This window comes from Plectropomus leopardus, chromosome 3 (assembly GCF_026936395.1).
Source record: "Plectropomus leopardus strain MGB_pleo_1.0 chromosome 3, ASM2693639v1, whole genome shotgun sequence".
Classification (NCBI taxonomy): domain Eukaryota; kingdom Metazoa; phylum Chordata; class Actinopteri; order Perciformes; family Serranidae; genus Plectropomus; species Plectropomus leopardus.
In genome coordinates, this window is record NC_142178.1 from 20,480,747 (window position 1) to 20,497,027 (window position 16,281).

The 16,281-nt window shown below is 41.5% G+C and overlaps 3 protein-coding genes across 4 annotated transcripts; all 3 read right to left on the reverse strand.

Annotated features, from left to right (window-relative positions):
• Nucleotides 1-915: 915 nt before the first annotated feature.
• pdia2 (protein disulfide isomerase family A, member 2) lies at nt 916-6,121 on the reverse strand. Its single transcript, XM_042485682.2, has 11 exons — nt 5,796-6,121; nt 4,628-4,834; nt 3,453-3,586; nt 3,224-3,361; nt 2,631-2,747; nt 2,358-2,483; nt 1,972-2,166; nt 1,718-1,838; nt 1,371-1,549; nt 1,152-1,268; nt 916-1,059 (listed from the first exon to the last, which is right to left on the reverse strand). Exons 1-11 carry the CDS (start codon nt 6,058-6,060, stop codon nt 1,003-1,005), a joined length of 1,656 nt encoding a protein of 551 aa, XP_042341616.2. The 5' UTR covers nt 6,061-6,121; the 3' UTR covers nt 916-1,002.
• A 1,122-nt stretch (nt 6,122-7,243) lies between these two features.
• percc1 (proline and glutamate rich with coiled coil 1) lies at nt 7,244-10,558 on the reverse strand. 2 transcript variants are annotated; one of them, XM_088075852.1, is made up of 3 exons: nt 8,444-10,558; nt 8,308-8,336; nt 7,244-8,206 (listed from the first exon to the last, which is right to left on the reverse strand). In XM_088075852.1, the coding sequence occupies exon 3, from the start codon at nt 8,189-8,191 to the stop codon at nt 7,352-7,354; it is 840 nt and encodes a 279-aa protein (XP_087931978.1). In that variant the 5' UTR covers nt 8,192-8,206; nt 8,308-8,336; nt 8,444-10,558; the 3' UTR covers nt 7,244-7,351. The 2 variants fall into 2 exon arrangements, with proteins under 2 accessions (XP_087931978.1, XP_042341895.2); XM_042485961.2 differs by having other exon boundaries at nt 8,308-10,558.
• Nucleotides 10,559-10,700: 142 nt separating this feature from the next.
• LOC121941713 (toll-like receptor 2) lies at nt 10,701-16,162 on the reverse strand. Its single transcript, XM_042484566.2, has 2 exons — nt 15,358-16,162; nt 10,701-14,574 (listed from the first exon to the last, which is right to left on the reverse strand). The coding sequence occupies exon 2, from the start codon at nt 14,563-14,565 to the stop codon at nt 12,172-12,174; it is 2,394 nt and encodes a 797-aa protein (XP_042340500.2). The 5' UTR covers nt 14,566-14,574; nt 15,358-16,162; the 3' UTR covers nt 10,701-12,171.
• Nucleotides 16,163-16,281: the final 119 nt, after the last annotated feature.

Below are 16,281 nucleotides of genomic sequence, written 5' to 3' on the forward strand. Positions count from 1 at the left end.
AGAGGTTTTTCTGGTTGATCAAATAAAATGAAATAAATATGTTTCTTTGAGACATGATATTGATGTATTTATTAATGTTTGGGGCTGGGGGTGGGGGCTTTACTGTATGCATATGGTGATTTATAGGGTTGCAGGTTGCTGATAGCTTAGTTGCTGTTAGGGGTTTGTGTGTGTGTGTGTGTGTGTGTGTGTGTGTGTGTGTGTGTGTGTGTGCGTGCGTGTGCGTGTGTGTGCGCATGTGTGTTTGTGTGTCTGTGTGCGAAGGTTGGGTTTTATGAAGATTATTGGAGAGGCTGATCTTTCCACATATAGATGCTAGATAAAAAATAAAATTAGACACAAGATGCTCACTAACGATGAAACTTTTCAGACTGGGTGCTGGATCCTCAATGTAAGTAACAATGAAGTAAAGCCCAGGACAGCGCTCTAATTTGAACTGGCAAAGTTATAGACAAAGTATACAGAAGGGGTTAATTTAAGTTTTGGCTCCCCCTGCTGGGATGTACTGGTGCTGGTTGAGGTTACTTAGAATTAACCCCGCCTGTGTACCGTGTTTCTGACATTGCCAATATACACGCTGAAGATAGATGTCTTGCCCGAAACATCTGTGTAGCAAAATGAAAAATTCAAACCAGAGTGCTCTACTGATGTTTACAACATATAGATGCTTCTCATAAACATACTGATTCATAACATGTAAACTTGTTCATGTGTCATTTCTATTTTTCATCACAAAAGTCAGAAAGAATCAAATTTAACTATTTACCTGACTTGTTCAAAGAAGTGTCTTGAAATAAATTCACGAGACATTTAAAAAATCAAATGTAAGTGAATATTGTGTTGTAGAAAATCAGGTTTTGAATTTTAAATGACTAAAAATGTTTGCAATTTATTTGAAATAGTCATGAGCACATCTTTATGTGTGTAACCCAAATTTTGTTTTTATTAAGAAAAATTGGAAGATGCTAGGTTGATCCTGATTGGCCTAAAACCAAAGTGACATTACAGCTCATCTTTAGATGTTGAGTTGGTCGGTACCTCTGCTGACTCGTCGGCCTCCTGTGGGAGAGAAAAATTAAATGGAAAACTGGTGAATGGAGTATACCAAGAGTTACGGGAAAAATACTAGGTGTAGCAATGAAAATACAAACCTCTTCATCAGCCTCCTCATCTTCCTCATCATCATTTTCCTCTTTAGGCAACACTCCTCCATTATCCAGGAACTTAGAAAAAGTCTCCAGATCCCTGTTTCCAATGTAGTCGACCACCTGGGAGGAAGAGACACAGACAAAGAGACGACATGATGGACATCAGGAAGAGAAGAAATGAAAAGGTCTTCACAAAACATGTTTGGTAGTTAGTATGCTCACCTCTTTGCCACCAGCTGGGAAGTATTTAAGCGTTGGGAATCCTTGAACGGTGACAGAATCGACCTCGTTGGCCGTGGAGTCCATCTTGGCTATGATGATGTCATCTTTGTCAGCGTACTTTTCGGCCAGCTGTTCCCAGATAGGAGCCAGCTCCTTACAGTGTCCACACCATGGAGCATCTATACACACACACACACACACACACCACACACACACACACACACACACACACACACACACACACACACACACACTGCAGCATGAGCTCACTGGTTGTGACTTGATGTTGCAAAACTCTAGTTTGAGTTTTTTAGTGCAGACTGGAGCAGGCAGACAAACAGACTTACAGAACTCCACAAAGACGTTTTTTGTTGGGTCCAGAGCAACGGACTCAAAGTTCTTCCCCACCAGGACTTTGACTGGTCCTTTATTCCAATCCTCTGGGATCTCCTCAGACCGATAGTAGGGCTGGAACACAAAACTGGTATTAGTTATTGGGTTTAATGCTGCTGCATGACTGAAACGTGTGTGTGTGTGTGTGTGTGTGTGTGTGTGTGTGTGTGTGTGTGTGTGTGTGTGTGCATGTGTGTGTGTTTGTTACCTTGGCAGTGCCGTCCACTACCTCCTGGCACAACTGTCTGAGTGAATCTGTGGTGAGATCTCCTGCAGCGATGGTGAACTTCTTTTCTGTGTCCATGTCGATGATGCGTGCGGTGGGGGCGTCGTTCTCGGAAACGCCAAAGTATTTCAGCACATGAGACAGAGCTGCTGTCACGTCGATCACAACAAACAGCATCTACACACACACACACACACACACACACACACACACACACACACACACACACACACACAGGAAACATAAAAAGCAAAGAAAATAAGATTAAATTTGATCTTTTGTCTTCCTGTCATTGATTTTCTTTCAAAGACACACAGACACACACACACACACACACACACACACACACACACACACCAGACCGTTACCTTTCCCTTGAACTCTTTGGCGATGGTCCTGGATTGGTCCACTAGGGCCTTCTGACTCTCCACAGAGGAGTTGATGAACAGCAGGCTGTGCATGTGGATGCTGGAGGTGAAGATCTTCTCTGCAGACTGAAAACACACACATTCTTTAAAATATCATTCCAACATAGTTTTACATTTATTTTTTAATTACTAAGTCATGTGTTAAAGCGTGTGTGTGTGTGTGTTTGTGTGTGTGTGTTTGTGTGTGTGTGTGTGTGTGTGTGTGTGTGTTACCTCCTGGCTGAACGGGATGATCAGCTCCAGGCTGTTTTCCTTGATGAAGGTGGTCAGACTTGTTTTGTCCAACTTCCCGTCCTCTGACAATGAAAAGTCTGCTTTGCCGTCATCAAACTAACAAACAAACACACAAAGTGTTTTTATTGATTGATCAGTACGTAGTTTGGGGCTTCATGTACTTATTCAAGTGATCGTGTGTGTACTGCATTGAAGCAAAAAACGCAATTTTTTTGTTGGGAGAATTTTGCGAGAATTGTTTACTTTTGCAAGAGATGTGTAATGTTTTGCTGGTTCGTTGACAGGTTTTGTGATTAGTTTGTAGAGTTTTGCAAAAATACCCTGTAGCTTCAATGATAGTTCCTAAACAACCAGAAAAAAAATGCAAGCCTTGTTATTATTCAATCAGAATCAGTCAAATATTCTCAACTTTCTCTCCTTGTGAAGACATTTGGGCCTCAAAGAGGAACATACTTTGTGTGCTAGATGGCAGCAAAGCTACCATCGTTTACAGTATCTCGGTTGGGATTTTTTTTTTTATAAAACACTTTGTACCTTTCAGTTAGTTAGTTCGTATAATGGCATGCTCATACCTTTTTAAAAAGCACCACTGAGCTGGTTTTTACTTCATACTTCTGGAAAACCTCCGGACTCGCTGACACAGCAAACTCTGTGTCAGTAATATCCAAAGCAAGCTCCTTGAACACCTTGGTCGCCTCACTTTCAAGATCCTAATATAGATATAAATCAAAATGTAAATATGAAATTATAAATGGGATTATGTGATTTACTAGTTAGTTTAGATAAAATAGATAAACATACATCAAAGAATCCCACAACAGTGATGTTGTGGGAGTCTATGAACTGAGCTGCAGAGTCGACAGAGTCGAGCACTGGAGCCCCAGGGCCTGCACGACGCTTCATCCACCCGATTATTCCCTCGGCGGTTCTCTTACCTGGAAAACACAAACAAATTAAGTCCTGTCAGAGCTGTATCGGGTGCTTTGACACACCAAGATACAAGATACAAGAAAACAAAAATAACAGTGCAGCTGAAAACATCCAGGGTTGTAAAAATATGCAAAAATGTATTATATCAAGCAAACAGGAACATCAAACTGTGGACATGGGACACACACACACACACACACACACACACACACACACACACAGACACACACTTATCAGGTTTACTGATAGATTACTACAGGTACACATAATTAAAAAAAATAAAACATCAAAGGAAAAGTTTGAAAACGCAGGAAATGCACTTACCTGTTTTCTTCTTTTCCCCCATGAGTTAGAGTAGATTGAAACCACTGTGTGTGTTAATGATGGAGCTAGACTCAGGACATGGTTACCTTAGCTTAACATAAAGACTAGAGGTCATCTAGAGGAGCTGATAGGCAGACTTTTGAGTTTGAGTTGACTGATTCGCCTGGCATCACAATATGAAACAACAGTTTCTTGATTAAAAAACAAACAAAAAAACAACCACACAACGCTGACTAACGCTGTTGTCAAGCTGTTCTCAAGTGGTGCACCAGAGCCAAACAATTAGGAGTAATAACAGCAAAGGTGAGTGTTATATTCAAGATAGACACTGCTGTTGAGGGTGTTTTTTTTACTCTTTTCAGTGTGGACTTAAGCTATGGTTAGGGTCGACCCCCCCCCCAAAAAAAACCCAAAAAAAAAAAACCATAAATTTAAAGAAATCGTTAAAATTAAACAAACATTTAACATAAAAAACGTTGATCCAATCAAATAGCTTGGGGCGTGTAAAAGACAGTGGACAGGCTCAGCAGTGAACAGGTAAGATAAACACACACACTCACACACACACACTTTTTAGGTCCACACATGGTCATTACTCTCAGGTTACAGTTATTGATGACGTAAGCACACGTGGTTGTGAACCTGACCTGGACAGCAGCTTCTAGATAAGTACTACACGTGTGTGCGTGCCTGCGTGCCTGTGTGCGTACGTGTGTGTTTACCAGTGTAGGCGACGGGCTGTTTGCGGTCTCCGTTGACGAACAGTTTCAGAGTGGGGAAACTTCCGATGTCAAACTCTTCGGCCAGCTCCTTCTCCTCTGTGGCGTCCACTTTGGCCAAACGCATCGCTGCTCCCTCCTCCTTCAGCTTCCCAGCAGCCTCTGCATAAAGTGGCTCCAGCTGTTTACAGCGGCCACACCAGGGAGCATCTACACACACACACACACACACACACACACACACACACACACACACACACACACAGAGTTCATCTCTTTATAAAGTATGGGACTGAGTTTAAATGTGTTTCCATGTAGGAGAAAAACCAAAATCAATAACTTCAACAGCAGACAAGCAGCTTTCCTTTAAAAGCCTCTGTTCTGTCCAGCTTCGCTGCTGCTGTCACACGCAACGATACACATGGAAATAAGCTGCTGATAGCACCAGCGGCAGTTTGGCTCGGCCTTTATCTCCTCTACTTCTTCTCCTCATTGTGACCTCTCCGCTCGCAGTGCTGACCTCATCTGTGGGAGAGTTGAACCAAGAGAGCATCTGGACAGGAAAGGCCACGTGTTCGCACGTTTTTACGATAAGGGGTAGAGAAGACAAAAAGACGTTTTTATATTTGTATAGAGATAAAAACTTTAAAGTCAAGGACCAATCAGCTATTCCTGAAACTTTAGCAGCCTTTATCAGCTTCATTTGAGTATTACAGATGCATAGATTTCGAGGGGACACGTTCACGTGAACATGTGCTTTTGTCCCCCGCAAAAAAACATAAAAGACTTTTGACAAAATATAAGACATTTACATCATAAATTTGTGGATGAAATTTCACCAGAATGCAGGAAATGAAGCACTTGTTGCTCAAATGTTACGGCGAAGGACACCCAAATCAAGCTGTTTTATACATGTCTCCCAAACGAAAGCCTTTGCCTTTGTTTGTAGAGTCCATACGTGCTCTACAGGAAGATGTGAAAATTGGACAACTTTTAACGCAGAAGTTGTCAGTGACAGTTTTAACCCAGCATATGCTGTCACTGCTAAAAGGCAACACAAATTGTAATATGTCTCAAAAAAAAGAACAGATTTGATCTTTGCAAGAGTTTAAAGTCACCTGTTGGGCAAAAAAAAAAGAAGAGTTGATTCAACATTAACAATGCTACTTACAGAACTCGACCAGGAGATACTGATTCTCGCTGAGAGCTCTGGCAAAGTTGTTGATGTGGAGAACCATCACGTCTTTCTCCTCCTCTATCTCTGTTGTTTTCTCTTTCTTTGGTGCCTCTTTGGTTTCCTCCTCCTCTCCTGGAGTCTCCTCTGATGTGTCTTCTTGTGTTTCTGTCTGTTTGGCGTCCGTGTCGTCAGCTCGGGTGCAGGAGGCCCACAGCAGCAGGCCCAGCAGGGTTATGGACAGAAGCGTGTGCGTCCTCATGTTGGCGTTTGTGTCCGAGTACCTGCTCTGGTACCTGCGCTCAGGTATGGAATACAAGGTGTCACTGAAAGTTTGTAGCTTTATGTGTCTCAGATGGAGAGTGTGTGTCAAAATTTTACTGGCCTTCTGTGTCATCCAATCAGACGGTGCGCCTTCAGGCGACTCTTTCCAGTCTGAGCCAATCACACGCTGCCCTGTAGATTCAGAATCGAGCAAACTGGCTGATTGTTGAAGTGTCAAGAACTCTTTACCTTTCTCTCATCCCTCTTAATCTTTTTCTTGATTATTTTCTGTATTGTAGCTTTAGCTTTCAGTCCCTGTCACCCACCAGATGGTAGCATGTGCACGTGAACACATCTTTAATTTTCTCCTCTTCTCTCTAGACCTTATCAGAACCTGATTTACCTAAAAACCGACGCAGTCCTGTGTATGAACTTCTACCTCTCTCTTCTTCACTTGTCTCTTTTATCTTGCTATTTGGTGTTTACTTACACTAAAGCAAACATTTTCACCTCTCCCTAATTTCTACAGTTTAACAGAGACGCAGAAAATCCAAACTCAAGGGCTGTTAGGAGATGAGCAGGAGCAGAGTTGGTATTATTATTAACTACTTTCTGGTCCTTTGAGGGTCAAAGAAACAAAAATGTAACATCAAATTGTTTGCTTTCTTGACCTGCACTCGTCTACTATGTTGAAGCATTTGAAAATCACTAACTTTTTGGGTGAGAGTAACAATTTAGTATTATAATAAAAAAAGGTCTGTGGAATAAATGTATATTAAAACATTATTAAATAGAGTTATTGGAATTCCATTCTTAAAGTTAATAGACAAAATAATCAGCTACAATATGATATATAAAATGTTGAAAGTCTGCATTAAGTGATGGTCACTGGCTATCAGAATTTGATCAAAGTTGTGTCAAATGTCAGCGAGTTGTACCTGTGACTGTATATTCAGAGACCAAAGCTATTTTCAAATGTTTAAACACAACATTTATATTGTTAGTATATTAATAATATGAATGGTCAGTGGCAAAAGTAATTAGACATACCTACTGTTGAATTTCTTAAAAATGTTTGTCTTTAGAAACTTTAAGAAATTTGGGTGAACTGACCCTTCAAAACAAAGATCACATAAATGACAAGCTGCGGTGATGAAATGCCAAACTTTGCATGACACATATTGATTTGCTTATTTTTATTAATATTCTTTTGTTATTTTTATTTACAGGCATCCGTCAGCGTTTAAAAGGGCATTAATAAAGCTGTAAGTCACAGCTGGCTGCTCTGTTTAATGCTGCATGTGTGTGTTCTCTGTCAGTGTGTGTGTGAGCTCCGGGTTTGGATCCCAGTTTGCCAGCAGGTCACTGAAGTCTGGCTGAGTGCTGTCGAGGGCGTGTGTGCTGTGATGTGGGAGCACGTTGTAGTGCATGTGTGTGTTAGCGTCTGTGTGTGTGCTGTCCTGTGAGGGTGTGTCACTGTTTTTGTGCATGACGTCAGGTGTGTTGCTGAAACCGACCAGAGAGCAGCAGGGGATCGGCTCAGTCCAGAAACTGAGTGGGAGATGCCGCTTGATCATTGGTCGGCTGCGGGCCTGAGTTGGGCCCCTGTGGTTGAACAGTTCAGCCAGGGGCCCCAAACCGCTGTTGCCCTTAGCAACCCCTTCATCACCAGCAGAAGTTGCCGCACTGCTTTCTTGCTCTCCTGGACTTCCTGCTCTTGCAATTTTCAGGAGGTCGTCATAATAACGCAGGCGTCCGCTGGTCGTGACAGACACAGAGTCGCTGTAGATGTCACAAGCTTCTTGATCATCAGAGCAGCGACCGAAATACCGCTGGACGTCACGGCTGATGAGATCTGCAAACCTCAGCAGCTGCTTGGTCACGTCCAAAGCGTAGGTGGCGGGATTTAAGAAAACCTCATCCAAACATTCCTCCTCTTCCTCCTGAGCCTCAGACTCTTCATCCTCCTCCTCTACCTCTCTTTCTTCATCATCTTCCCTCCCCTCTAGCTTTGCCTCCAGCATCTCCACATCTTCATCCTCCTTGCATGGAGAGTGCTGAAACATCAGGGGGAAGTAGGGCGGAGTCGGGGCCTGGACGAGGAAGCTTCTGATGACGCCTGCCGCCATGTTGATTCACTAACACTGGAGAGACGGTTACAGAGGAGAGAAAGAATGAAATACTAAGCAGTTTGTTGCAAGGATTAAAAAACATAAATTAACTGAAAAGGTTTAAGTTAATTTACCTTCGCTGCCAGGTTCAGGTGAATCTGTGCTGAAATCAAGGGAGAGGTTCGTTCTGGGTCACTGATGGATCCTCTTCTCTGTCTGTGTGTGTGCATATGTAATACTGGCCCGTCAGGATTGTCAGTGTATATATACCTGAGCACACGGCTGCAGACGTGTGTGTGTGTCTCCTGTCTGATGAGGCAGCTTCCAGAACAAATATTTGCATGCCGGATTGGCCAAACACACGTTGTTTACTTTATCACTGGGCAACCGCAGAGGGGATCCGAGGCTAATGGATCCTCTGCTAGGGGATGATGGAGAGTAGTTATACACACAAACACACACAGACATCATTGCTTTTTTCCGTCGCTGTTATCAGGCTAGTTAAAGGATAAAAGAGCATAAAATCAAATCACATGCTGTTTTGACTTCTAAAGGGGAACAGTCTGAACTGACATCAGCAGACTGAGATACAGTACAGCCTGCTCGGACACGGCTCTCCTCTGAACATGACCCTTATGTTCGGGAAAGCAGCAGTTGGTAACTTTTGTAAAAATAATTTGTTATATTTGCTAAAACTGTCATTACATCCTAACAATAGTACATGAAACAGATAGTCTAGGACAGAAAATAATTCCCCTCCCACTTTGAATTGCTTCTGATGTGAAGGTAAACAGCCAATCAGAGCCTATTGCAGCTGTCAGTCATGTCAATCACTGCTAGTGAACTCCGGTCAAATTTTCAAACTAGGCAGCGCTGATCAAATATGTATCTGTTACGGTATAGCCTTTTTCTTGCCTCAAATGCTTTCAGAAGCATATTTTAGTGTACTGTTTAGTTGTAAGAATGTTTGTGACCGAGCCGCTGTGTTGGAGAAACGACTCAAACTTGCGACCAACTAGCTAAAAAAACCAAACAAAAAAAAAAAACAAAAAAAAACTCAGAAAAGGCTGTTGGAAGACAAATGCAGATGTCAAAAGATACAGTTTTAGAGCAGCATTAAATGCCCTCGAGCAACAAACTGCTCCAGATGAGCAGATCAGCACTTTGCAGAGCTGCAAGCATTATTTTACTTCAACATATTGAGCCTAGAAAAGGTCAGTTTAAAAGATAACGCTTGACCAAATGTAGTAGTCCCCCTCTCTCTCTACTGTCTATGGCCCTTGGCCCCAAGAGCAAGTTAAGTCTGACTTTCCAAACATATGATAAAAAAAAAAAAACAGCTAGGCACTGCAACTGTTACTCAAACACGGCTAAATATAATACATGTGTTTGCTGGGGACTACTTTCAGCTGTGGATTAATACACATTTGGTGCTTGGTGAGTATCTAAGGCAGCAGAACAGTGTATGTGGGATTGACTCAAAATAAACTAAGGTGCTCGTTTTTTATCGTAATAAAGGAACATGTCACCTGGTGAAAGTGTGGCTCAATAATGTGTCTAATAGTTTTTGGGAAACAGAGGAAAAGGTTCTACAAGATTTTGCTACTCAGGCAGTAGGTGTTTAGAAGGATCAATTAAATGTTGGTATTGGTCTTCTACTTTGCTGACAATAAGGAGAATATAGAATATTACCCTTAGATTTTCAGTGTCTGCAGGATGATGGTAACATCCCAAAACACAACTTGGATAGTCTATTTTGCCCAAATGTCCCAATGTATGTCTAAAACTAACTTTTAAGTTATAGAAAGACAAAACTATTTTTCAAAGGATTTTTTCTGTCAAAGGCTGTTCTAACTTGCGGGGAAAGTGTTCATTTTTTATTTTAAATGTATTTAATTTGGGGTGTGTATAACAAACAAAATTAAATTCTTCAAATAAAGATAGTTAATTCTATTATTATTATTATTATTATTATTATTTCATATTTCTTTCTTTACAAATCTAAATACATAAGTGCAGACTTACCAAATGCGTTATCTATAAGCTCTAGAAAACAGCACTGAAGATGAGTCGGAAGTATTTAAAAACAAGACACCATGTTTTTACAGCTAGGTTATTTTATCAAATAAAAATATTGTATATGTTTTTTACAGTTTTAAATGTATTTGCGTTTAATCAGAAATATTTGGGATCAATACAATCACTGAGATGTTTATTAAAATCAGAATAAAGACCAGTTGATTTGAACAATGTTGAGCAGCACAATGTTTGTTAGTGCCATTTTGCTTTTGGGAGATAAAGTCATGCTGATTTACTTAACTGTAGATAACAGAATAGAGATAACTTATAGTGTATGCATAGCATTTAAGCACATGTATATAATGTGTCATAAAAGCAATAATTCAGTGATTTTAAGTCACAATGATTAAGTTCTGCTCCTCGCCACATTTTACCGACCTTTACAGACATCTGTAACTCTGTAAATATGTGCATGTGCTTCTGTTTATATGTGCACATTGAGCATTAATGTGTGTTTATGTGTTAGTGTGTGTGTGTGTGTGTGTGTGTGTGTTTGTGTGTTATCAGAACACCCTGACTCCCCTGGCCTGCCTGTCATTAGTATCCAGGCTTCTGTGTTGATTTTAGGACTAAAGATCAATAGCGGCAATATGTCAGCACTCAAGAGCCTGACAATGAATTACACACTCTTTTAGTCACACAAGCACATGGACACACACACACACACACACACACACACACACACACACAGATTTTCCTAAGTGAATAATAATTTTAGAGTATATAATAAAATAACTAACTACAACATTAAATCAATTTTTCAGAAACAAGCTTTTTGATTAGAAATCACATGTATACACTAATGAGCCACACCACTGAACTGAAAAGTTTTGATCATGTTGTTACAATGCAATGTTTTTCTGTGAAACCTTGGGTCCTTGTATCAATGTAGATGCAAAGTCACATGCATCACCTACCCAAATATTGTTGCAGACCAAGTAAGACCTGTCATGGCAATGGTACTCCTTGATGGCAGTGGCCCCCCAGCAGGAAAATGCACCATGCCACACCACAAAACTGCTGAGGAATGGCCTGAGGCATGTGACAAAGAGCTCAAAGCATCAAACTGGCCACCAAATTACCCAGATGACAGTCCAATTGGGGCGGCACGGTGGTGTTGTGGTTAGCACTGTTGCCTCACAGCAAGAGGGTTCCCTGGTTCGAAAACCGGTTGGAGTGGGGTTTGGTCCGTGGGAGTTTGCGTGGGAGTCTGTGCGGAGTTTGCATGTTCTCACATTAGTTCTCTCCGGGGTCTCCGGCTTCTCTGTCAGTGCCCTTAGGTGTGACTGTGAGCGTGAAAGGTTGTCTGTCTATATGTGTCGGCCCTGCGGTAGTCTGGCGACCTGTCCAGGGTGTACCCTGCCTTCCGCCCGATGACAGCTGGGATTGGCTCCCCACGACCCTTACGAGAACAAGTGGTTACAGAAAATGAATGAACAATCCGATTGGTTATCTGTGGGACGTGTTGGTACCAGGGTGGGGCCTCTGGCCTGTAGAGGCATGGACACATGACCTGTGTGGATGTCCTGGGCAATGATGGTGGATCCTTTGAGTTCTGTGGATTTTGAGGTACAGTACCAGCATGCTCCATGAGTGCTCAATTGGATTTGGGTCAGGGGGACTTGGAGGCCGGGTCAATGCTTTGAGTTCTTCGTCAGGTTCCTCAGGCCATTCCTGAGCAGCTTTTGTGATGCAGAGTGGCGCATTGTCCTGCTTGGGGGACACCGTCATTAGGGAGCGTTGTTACCATTAGTTGGTCTGCAACAATTTTTGGGTGTGTGGTGTGTATTTAGTGGTATGCACATAAATGCCAGGACCCAAGGTTTTCCAGCAGAGCATTGCATTGTAACGAAGTGATGGATGTTATTCACTTCACTTTTTCTGTGGTTTTATTGCTGAGGCTGAAACAAAACACTAAATTAAAGTTCTGTATCTGCAAGCTGTAAATAGTCTCCATTTTCAGTCTCAGGTCTCTGAATAGCTGTTCTCAAATTGTGCCAGAACCTGGGGATCTGGCCATCATCATCAGGCCACTCCAGGTACGTCCTGGAGTTCATGACTCTCCGCAGCTTGCAGAACTTTTTTGAGATGGTCTCTTTGTCAATGGGCTCCAAGAGAATCAGCACAACTGTGTCATCGTTTTGGTCAAACAATCTAAAATGGGTGTAATCCAGCTCGTACTTGCACCACTCACTCCGGACAAAATGCTGAGAAAGGACAAACAGAGTTCTGTGACTTTTCTCAATGGCGTCCATGATGTTGTCCACAATCCAGCCTCCAGGAACAAAGTCTCTCTTGTGGAGGCAGAGCTTGAACGGAGGCTCGCCCTGCTCCAGCTCTGGGACCAGATGTGCTTCCACCCAGCCAGAGTCCATGTCACTGTAGGAAACAAAGGCATCATACTCAAGCTCTCTTTTTTTTAACCTTGGCTTCCTCTTGGCTCTCAGCCACGCCCAGGTCATCTTCATGTACCACAAAATGCTGAATTTGTGACACAAACCTGCGATGAGCAGAAACACCAACAGGATGCCTGAGCAGAGTAAAGAAAACGCTAAAGCTGTGTGGCACTCAAATACCGACAAGCTTGCGTCTACCGCACTTTCCCCTTTTGCGGTGTCAGGGGAGTCACAGATGTACAACTTGAATTCATCTACAATTGAGACTTGATAATTCCTCCAATCGCTTGTCATGAGCGCTACAAAGTCACATGAACAGACATATGTCTTCGCACCAGCCTCCAGACGCTTCAGATTATTATAATCATTTAGACTTTTTCTGCTGAACATATGCAAGTCGTTGTTCTGAATGGAGAGAAATGCAAGACTAGGGTATAAACCTCCAACAGGCAAATGACTGATTTTGTTGCCAGAGATATATAACTCTGTGAGAGAAGGTAGTTTGATGTTGAACACAGTCAAATCGTTGTCTGACAGATCCAGGATGTGTAAAGTCACTGGCAAACAAGCGGTCACTTTTGTTAAACCTGTTGATGAAAGGTTTAAGTATCTGAGACTTGGCGGCCAGTGACAAGTCTCAGGCATACTATGAAACAGGTTTCCACTCATGTCAATATTTTTAAGTTTATTTAGTTTGGTGAAGATCTGGCTGTTGATTGATTGCAGGTGGTTCTTGCTGATATTCAAGGTTTGCAGATTGAAAAAACTGCCTTGGCCATCGCACATCATGTTGCTAAGGGTCAGATCAGTGCACAAGTTGTCACTGACGTCTAGATACTCAAGATTTACAAAATCTATAGCGGATTTACAAGGAATAACAAAAAAGGTGCAGTTTAGCACAGACACCTTTTGAAACATTTTTAGCAAACGTTCCAGGAAAAACAGGGCTGGGAAGCGATAGAAGTCAGGAATATTAACATTTTTTAGGACAATAGTCTTCAAATTGTCCATTTTTAAGGGATACCTGATTTGACCTTTCAAATTTAAGACAAATTTAGAATCTTCAAGTGTAAACATGGTTAAATTCGAGTCTGACATCCAATTCAGAAATGCCAAACAAGCTGGGAACGTTAGGATGACATTTTTAAAAATAATATTTGGAGTTCCACCAGTGCTGGCCACTTTAAACGGGGACATGTGAAAGTCTCTGGTGAACCGGGTGTCACTGAATGTCAGGATTGTGTTTGAGTGTACAACATCAGACAGTATAGCTTCTACGAGCATTTGACTTCTCTGAAACGGACCATTCAGACCAAGTGTAACATATTTAATCGGCCCGACTTGTCTCAAACTTCCATCTTCGTAGTCTTGCAGATTCTTTCCATCAAGAACAACTTCTTTAAGACCACTGAGGCCAGAAAAGTCACTTTTTCTGAGAGAATGAAGGTCAGGTCCTCCAAAATATAGGGTCTTCAATCTCTTGAGTGGCTGGAAAAGATTGCCTTGACCCAACGTCTGATATTCGTTCCCCAAGAGATTCAAGTGCTGAAGAGACAAAAGTTTCTCAAACCATCCGGCAGCCAACACATCCAGTCTATTAAAAGACAAGTCCAACTTCTCCAAATTAGTCAGCGGGACAAATGCTTGCTCGTGGATCTTTTGGATTCTGTTGTTATTTATGCTCAAAGATCGTAAACTAGCAAATGCAGCCAAGTCATCTTCCATTATTGTCTCCAGTCCGTTGAATGAGAGATCAAGCTCAGTGATGAGCTTTGATGGCATCACAGGGACCATCGTCAGATTTTGTCCTGAGCACTTGCAGGATGTTAGTTCACAGGTGTGACACTGTGGTCTGGAGAGTGAAAAGCTTTGATGCATTAGCAGAAGTACAAACGAGAGAAATGTGAGTAGTCTCATCTTAAGTCCCTGTAAGACACAAAGGAAAAGAATCAGGAAAGACTCATGAAAGCCGTTATGCAAAGCAACATAAGAATGAAAAATTATAAATGTTGTCTGTGGCTACGACACTGACATACATGTTGTCCTGTCTATCAAACAACCCCTACATAATCTGATAAAATTATCAAAAATGCAAATAATTATTGTAAGTACAATAGATGCTGTCTGGCTACTACCCTAAAGACATTTAGGGTAATTACACTTATAAAAATGATCTTTTTCTTGGAGACACAGTTGTAGGAATATTGACTTCTTCAGAATAAGGGAAAGAACCCAGAATATTTTGTGCATGTAAATGTAGTCACTGATGAAAAACAGCAATCATACATTTGATTATTTAGATCTGTAATTTTGCCACTGTGACATGTCAAAATGCATCCTGGAAAGAGGCCAATTATGGAGTTAAAAGCGAGTCACAGAATTTATGTCTTTTTTCAGTAAAACACCAAACACCTGAGTCACAGGTGTCCAGTTACTACAAAATAACCCACAACTGCCATCCAATCAGAATTAGTAATTTTCTATGGCTTGTGTTAAGTGCTATAGAAAGCAAAAACAAATAATTTAAATGTGAATTTATTACTAACTTTAGTTAGTAATAAATTTAATTTTACACTTTATCTATAATCAAACACTGAAAATGTCTGTAATTAATTAAGACATCTACAGTCTACTCTACAGTCCATAAAGCCTGAGAGAAGACTGAAAAAACTGTGAAAATATCTTGATGAGTCTTGGTGTGTCACTTACAGCTGAAGTCTCCTCCTCTCCGGCACAGTCGCAACATGACAGAAAGATGTATTCACTGATTCATGTTTCCTGTATCACTAGTTATAGGCTGCAACATGTTAGGAAGTAGAGTAAAGAGTTAGTTACTGGAAGAGGAAGGTTCGAGGGAAGGCTGTTTTTTTTTTTTTGTTTATAAATATTGCAACATGGATCACATTTTTTTTCATCTATTCACTGTGAAATCACACAATTCATACAACAACACTCCCAAAAATAGCCCAGGAAATCCTTTGACTGTAAACTGCTGTGGGCTTTGAGGGGAACCCCACAATCATTCATTTACACACCAAGATCAGTTTGATCAAGTTTGGGGAAAGGAGTTTCAAAAACAGGGACTTAACCTGGCAGGGAGACATTTCTTCCTACATTATGGAAAATTCTGGTTTGAATCTGTGCTTCTTCTTTTCTAATTGAGCTTAGACACACACACACACACACACAGACACACACACACACACACACACACACACACACACACACACACACACACACACACACACACACACACACACACACACACACACACACACACACACACACACACACACACACACACACACACACACACACACACACACACACACAATTGGTTGCAGTCTAAACAGCAGAAGCAAAAAAAACAAAAAAAAACAAAAGAGAGGCAACCAGCTGCATGAGCTGATGTACCAGCACATATAGCGTTTCCTAGCATGCAGCGCAGCCTATATTGCACTGCATCACATTTTCTACAATGAGAGGACACGCTATAGGACACAAACTTTTAGCCTGTGTTTTGTGGAAAATAACACAGACAGAGGAACCAAAATTAGCACACATGAAAAGGATCCGAGGGCTCAGAACGTGATAGAAATAGTAAAAGAGGGCAGTCAAAAAGACAGAAAAAGA